The 7,324-nt window shown below is 46.4% G+C and overlaps 1 protein-coding gene across 1 annotated transcript in view; it reads left to right on the top strand.

The window, feature by feature from the left end:
• LOC115115021 (voltage-dependent T-type calcium channel subunit alpha-1H-like) overlaps window positions 1–7,324 on the top strand; it is a 120,479-nt gene that overhangs the window by 24,243 nt on the left and 88,912 nt on the right. Inside the window, 1 exon segment of the mRNA XM_065017058.1 lies at window positions 3,154–3,251. Coding sequence (XP_064873130.1) covers window positions 3,154–3,251 — 98 coding nt within the window.

A 7,324-nucleotide genomic window follows, 5' to 3' on the forward strand; every position in this document is an offset into this window, starting at 1 on the left:
ACTACTGGTTAGAGTGTTGGTAGTCAGTAGAATGAAGGCGTGGTCAGACTACTACTACTACTGGTTAGAGCGTTGGTAGTCAATAGAATGAAGGCGTGGTCAGACTACTACTACTACTGGTTAGAGCGTTGGTAGTCAGTAGAATAAAGGCGTGGTCAGACTACTACTACTACTGGTTAGAGCGTTGGTAGTCAGTAGAATAAAGGCGTGGTCAGACTACTACTACTACTGGTTAGAGCGTTGGTAGTCAGTAGAATAAAGGCGTGGTCAGACTACTACTACTACTACTGGTTAGAGCGTTGGTAGTCAGTAGAATGAAGGCGTGGTCAGACTACTACTACTACTGGTTAGAGCGTTGGTAGTCAGTTGAATAAAGGCGTGGTCAGACTACTCCTACTACTACTACTGGTTAGAGCGTTGGTAGTCAGTAGAATGAAGGCGTGGTCAGACTACTACTACTACTGGTTAGAGCGTTGGTAGTCAGTAGAATAAAGGCGTGGTCGGACTACTACTACTACTGGTTAGAGCGTTGGTAGTCAGTAGAATAAAGGCGTGGTCAGACTACTACTACTACTGGTTAGAGCGTTGGTAGTCAGTAGAATGAAGGCGTGGTCAGACTACTACTACTACTGGTTAGAGTGTTGGTAGTCAGTAGAATAAAGGCGTGGTCAGACTACTACTACTACCGGTTAGAGTGTTGGTAGTCAGTAGAATGAAGGCGTGGTCAGACTACTACTACTACTGGTTAGAGCGTTGGTAGTCAGTAGAATAAAGGCCTGGTCAGACTACTACTACTACTACTACTGGTTAGAGTGTTGGTAGTCAGTAGAATAAAGGCGTGGTCAGACTACTACTACTACTACTACTGGTTAGAGTGTTGGTAGTCAGTAGAATGAAGGCGTGGTCAGACTACTACTACTACTGGTTAGAGTGTTGGTAGTCAGTAGAATAAAGGCGTGGTCAGACTACTACTACTACTGGTTAGAGCGTTGGTAGTCAGTAGAATAAAGGCGTGGTCAGACTACTACTACTACTGGTTAGAGCGTTGGTAGTCAGTAGAATAAAGGCGTGGTCAGACTACTACTACTACTACTGGTTAGAGCGTTGGTAGTCAGTAGAATGAAGGCGTGGTCAGACTACTACTACTACTGGTTAGAGCGTTGGTAGTCAGTAGAATAAAGGCGTGGTCAGACTACTACTACTACTGGTTAGAGTGTTGGTAGTCAGTAGAATGAAGGCGTGGTCAGACTACTACTACTACTGGTTAGAGCGTTGGTAGTCAGTAGAATGAAGGCGTGGTCAGACTACTACTACTACTGGTTAGAGCGTTGGTAGTCAGTAGAATAAAGGCGTGGTCAGACTACTACTACTACTGGTTAGAGCGTTGGTAGTCAGTAGAATAAAGGCGTGGTCAGACTACTACTACTACTGGTTAGAGCGTTGGTAGTCAGTAGAATAAAGGCGTGGTCAGACTACTACTACTACTACTGGTTAGAGCGTTGGTAGTCAGTAGAATGAAGGCGTGGTCAGACTACTACTACTACTGGTTAGAGCGTTGGTAGTCAGTTGAATAAAGGCGTGGTCAGACTACTCCTACTACTACTACTGGTTAGAGCGTTGGTAGTCAGTAGAATGAAGGCGTGGTCAGACTACTACTACTACTGGTTAGAGCGTTGGTAGTCAGTAGAATAAAGGCGTGGTCAGACTACTACTACTACTGGTTAGAGCGTTGGTAGTCAGTAGAATGAAGGCGTGGTCAGACTACTACTACTACTGGTTAGAGTGTTGGTAGTCAGTAGAATAAAGGCGTGGTCAGACTACTACTACTACTGGTTAGAGCGTTGGTAGTCAGTAGAATAAAGGCGTGGTCAGACTACTACTACTACTGGTTAGAGCGTTGGTAGTCAGTAGAATAAAGGCGTGGTCAGACTACTACTACTACTGGTTAGAGCGTTGGTAGTCAGTAGAATGAAGGCGTGGTCAGACTACTACTACTACTGGTTAGAGTGTTGGTAGTCAGTAGAATAAAGGCGTGGTCAGACTACTACTACTACTGGTTAGAGTGTTGGTAGTCAGTAGAATGAAGGCGTGGTCAGACTACTACTACTACTGGTTAGAGCGTTGGTAGTCAGTAGAATAAAGGCCTGGTCAGACTACTACTACTACTACTACTGGTTAGAGTGTTGGTAGTCAGTAGAATAAAGGCGTGGTCAGACTACTACTACTACTACTACTGGTTAGAGTGTTGGTAGTCAGTAGAATGAAGGCGTGGTCAGACTACTACTACTACTGGTTAGAGTGTTGGTAGTCAGTAGAATAAAGGCGTGGTCAGACTACTACTACTACTGGTTAGAGTGTTGGTAGTCAGTAGAATGAAGGCGTGGTCAGACTACTACTACTACTGGTTAGAGCGTTGGTGGTCAGTAGAATAAAGGCGTGGTCAGACTACTACTACTACTACTGGTTAGAGCGTTGGTAGTCAGTAGAATAAAGGCGTGGTCAGACTACTACTACTACTGGTTAGAGTGTTGGTGGTCAGTAGAATGAAGGCGTGGTCAACCAGCAGGTAGCCACTATTTCTGGTGTGACCTCTGTGTGAACCTAGGTCGGGCGGTACAAGGTGAATATCTATTTTAACCCGGCTAACTTTGACCCCTGTGTGAACCTAGGTCGGGCGGTACAAGGTGAATATCTATTTTAACCCGGCTAACTTTGACCCCTGTGTGACCTCTGTGTGAACCTACGTCGGGCGGTACAAGGTGAATATCTATTTTAACCCGGCTAACTTTGACGTCTGTGTGAACCTAGGTCGGGCGGTACAAGGTGAATATCTATTTTAACCCGACTAACTTTGACGTCTGTGTGAACCTAGGTCGGGCGGTACAAGGTGAATATCTATTTTAACCCGGCTAACTTTGACCGCTGTGTGAACCAAGGTCGGGCGGTACAAGGTGAATATCTATTTTAACCCGGCTAACTTTGACCCCTGTGTGACCTCTGTGTGAACCTAGGTCGGGCGGTACAAGGTGAATATCTATTTTAACCCGGCTAACTTTGACCCCTGTGTGACCTCTGTGTGAACCTAGGTCGGGCGGTACAAGGTGAATATCTATTTTAACGTGTGCGACCTCTCTCTCTCTCTCTGTCCTGTAGGATGATGGAGTATTCTCTGGACGGGCACAACGCCAGTCTGTCAGCTATCAGGACCGTACGGGTTCTGCGGCCGCTTCGGGCAATCAACAGAGTCCCTAGTGAGTTAACACACTACACTGTCCCTCTCCTCTCCTCTCCTCTCCTCTCCTCTCCTCTCCTCTCCTCTCCTCTCCTCTCCTCTCCTCTCCTCTCCTCTCCTCTCCTCTCCTCTCCTCTCCTCTCCTCAATCAACAGAGTCCCTAGTGAGTACACACACACTACACTGTCCCTCTCCTCTCCTCTCCTCTCCTCTCCTCTCCTCTCCTTTCTTCTCCTCTCCTCTCCTCTCCTCTCCACTCCACTCCACTCCTCTCCTCTCCACTCCTCGCCTCTCCACTCCTCTTCTCCAGCTCCTCTCCTCTCCTCACCTCTCCTCTTCTCCATCTCTCCTCTCCTCTCCCTCTCCTCTCCTCTCCTCTCCTCTCCTCTCCTCTCCTCTTCTCCATCTTCTCTCCTCTCCTCTTCTCTTCTCCATCTCCTCTCCTCTCCTCTCCTCTCCTCTCCTCTCCTCTCCTCTCTTCTCTTCTCCTCTCCTCTCCTCTCCTCTCCTCTCCTCTCCTCTCCTCTCCTCTCCCCTCTTCTCCCTCCCTCTCCTCTTCTCTTCTCCATCTCCTCTCCCTCCCTCTCCTCTCCTCTCCTCTCCTCTCCCTCCACTCCTCTCCTCTCCCTCCTCTCCTCTTCTCTTCTCCATCTCCTCTCCACTCCACTCCTCTTCTCTTCTCTTCTCCATCTCCTCTCCTCTCCTCTCCTCTGCTCTCCACTCTCCTCTCCTCTCCACTCCCTCCTCTTCTCTTCTATTCTCTTCTCCATCTCCTCTCCATCTCATCTCCTCTCCTCTCCTCTCCTCTCCTCTCCTCTCCTCTCCTCTCCTCTCCTTTCCTCTCCTCTCCTCTCCTCTCCTCTCCACTCCACTCCACTCCTCTCCTATTCTCTTCTCCATCTCCTCTAAACTCCTCTCCTCTGCTCTCCACTCTCCATCTCCTCTCCACTCCTCTCCACTCCACTCCTCTCCTCTCCTCTCCACTCTCCATCTCCTCTCCACTCCTCTCCACTCCACTCCTCTCCTCTCCTCTCCACACCTCTCCTCTCCTCTCCTCTCCTCTCCTCTCCTCTCCTCTCCTCTCCTCTCCACTCCTCATTCAATAGTGTTTGTCTAAGCAGCACTAAGCTGGATGACATTGTCTAGTTTAGAGACGGATGTTCTAGATTCTGGTGTTTGTGTGTGGATTTCAACTCAGTTTCAGACAGAACCGTAAACAACACAGACAGACTCTGAATGAGAATGAAGAGACACTTCTGTCTCCCACACACACACACACACACACACACACACACACACACACACACACACACACACACACACACACACACACACACACACCGGGTGCCAGTCTCAGGAACAGCTTGTTCTGACCTCTCTGTTCATTTGAAGGTCCTCTTCTGTCTGACCTTTCAACTCCACTTTAAAAGGCTCTAGGTCACATATGTCAGAGTCAAGGCCCGCGGGCCACATCCGGCCCGCAAGAAGGTTTTTTACGGCCCCTGGGATGATCTTGATTTATTATTAGAACCGGCCCGCAGCAAGCCGGCAGCCCGCAGATCTTTTACACGCACCAATACTACATTTCCCACAATGCAAAGGTGACGCACCGAGCAGTAGGCTGCTTCATTTCAATATTTATTGGCACAGCAGTCGTCAGCATCACAGTAAAATTAACTTTCAGATACCCATCAAAAATGGCAAAACGGAAGGTGGATACTGAGAACCGGGGGTTTCAAACAAGGTGGGAGTCGGAGTATATGTTCACGAAGGTAGCTGGAAAACCTGTGTGTCTTCTGTGTGGAGAAAGTGTGGCGGTACTGAAAGAGTATAATCTGAGACGACATTATGAAACGAAACACGCGGACAAAAACAAGAATATGGACATGGAACAAAGGCTACAAAAGGCAGAGGAATTAAAACGAGGTCTCAAATCTCGACAGGCTCTGTTCAATAAAGCCAAATCACAAGGCCAGGCTGCTGTCAAGGCCAGTTTTATTTTGGCAGAAGAGATCGCTAAATCAGCCCGGCCATTTACGGAGGGGGATTTCATCAAAAACTGCATGATTAAAGTTTGTGACGAAGTTTGCCCAGAAAAAGGCAACTCTTTTTAAATGTGAGTCTGAGCAGAAACACCATTGCCGAGAGAGTAGACCAGTTGTCCATCAATCTAAAAGAGCAGCTTGTGAAAAAGGGAAAAGATTTTATTGCATATTCCTTGGCTGTGGATGAGAGCACCGACATTTCTGACATTGCCCAGTTGTCAATTTTCATCCGCGGAGTGGACTCCAACCTAAGCGTGACAGAGGAGTTTTGGCTTTACGTCCTATGCATGGCACAACTACGGGGCATGATTTGTATGAAGAGGTGTCAAGATGTGTAAATGAGATGGAGCTGCCTTGGGAAAAACTCGTGGGTTTGACAACCGACGGAGCACCTGCGATGTGTGGACACAGGAGCGGACTGGTGGCGAAGATACGGGAAAAGATGCAAGAGGAAAACGCGACAGGTGAGCTGACAGCTTATCATTGTATCATACACCAGGAAGCGTTGTGCGGTAAAGCCTTGAAAATGGAGCATGTAATGAGCATCATCACGCGCACAGTTAACTTTATCAGAGCCAAAGGTTTGAATCACCGCCAGTTCAAGGCATTTCTGACGGAGTTAGAAACGGAGCATGGTGATTTGCCTTATCACACAGAGGTGCGATGGCTAAGCCAGGGAAAGGTGCTTCAAAGATGTTTCGAGCTTCGTGAGGAGATTTGTCTGTTCTTGGACAGCAAAGGGAAAGACACAACACAACTCCGAGACGAAATGTTTCTGTGTGAAATGGCTTTTCTGTGTGACATTACGAGTCATCTGAATGCAATAAACTTGCAGCTGCAGGGTCGGGATCGTGTCATCTCTGATATGTACAGTACAGTGAAGGCATTTAAAACCAAACTGACTCTGTGGGAGACGAGATGCGGAAAGAAAATTTGAGCCACTTTCCCAGCTGCCAGACCATGAAAGAGAAGCTCTCTACCAGTGCGTTCCCGAGCACACAGTTGGCTGATAAAATAGGTATGCTTGCCGCTGACTTTCGACGCCGATTTGCTGACTTTGAAGCACAAAAAAGCAGGTTGGAACTGCTCGGTAACCCATTTGCTGTTGACGTGGAAAGCTCACCACCAAACCTCCAAATGGAGTTGATTGACCTCAATGCAATGATGCACTGAGGGCAAAATATGCGGCAGTGGGTGCTGCGGAGTTCGCCCGTTTCCTCCCGGCACAATGCCCCAGCTGCGCATCCAGGCTGCTCAAACGTTGTCTATGTTTGGCAGCACATACCTGTGTGAACAACTGTTTTCTTTGATGAACCTGAACAAAACATCACACAGAAGTCGACTTACTGCTGAACACCTCCACTCAATTCTGAGGATTTCTTCAGCTCAGAGCCTTACCCCGAACATTGATGAACTTGTGGAAAAGATGGGACACCACCAAGTATCACCCTCAACCTCAAACAAGTGAACATTACTGTGCAATCACATATTTAGAGTTTTTACTCAGTTCAAGTTTAAAAGTTAAAATTTAATATTTGTTTTCACTGCATGTTACTTCTCCTTAAACAAAGTGTTGTTTTTGATTAATAGATTTTTGCACTTTTTTGTATTTCAATCCAATTATATTTTAAAAATATTTCAGTTGAGTGGATGATAGAAAATTGCTATTATTGTTTTTTCTTTGAAGTAAATTTAGCCCACTTTTGCTAAAATAGAAAATATAGTCTACTGATGGTGCCTTGAATACCGGTTTCTTTCATTTAATGTTCATGTTATGGGGATATTTATATAAAGGAAATTTGTCTTTTGTGTCTGTTGAAAATTAAAGATTACTGACAGAGCCATAAGAAAATATTGCTTTATTTATCTGATCATATTGTAATATATTTGTTAGGTTTTCAGTAGGTTCAATTAGGTTCACTAGACTATATGCGTCATTTAAAAAATTTTCAATGAACATTCGAACAGTCCGGCCCTCGTCTTGTAGCTGATTTTTTTATTTGGCCCTCCGTCCATTTGACTTTGACACCCCTGCTCTAGGTGTTGA

The sequence above is a fragment of the Oncorhynchus nerka genome, unplaced genomic scaffold (genome assembly GCF_034236695.1).
Source record: "Oncorhynchus nerka isolate Pitt River unplaced genomic scaffold, Oner_Uvic_2.0 unplaced_scaffold_408, whole genome shotgun sequence".
Classification (NCBI taxonomy): domain Eukaryota; kingdom Metazoa; phylum Chordata; class Actinopteri; order Salmoniformes; family Salmonidae; genus Oncorhynchus; species Oncorhynchus nerka.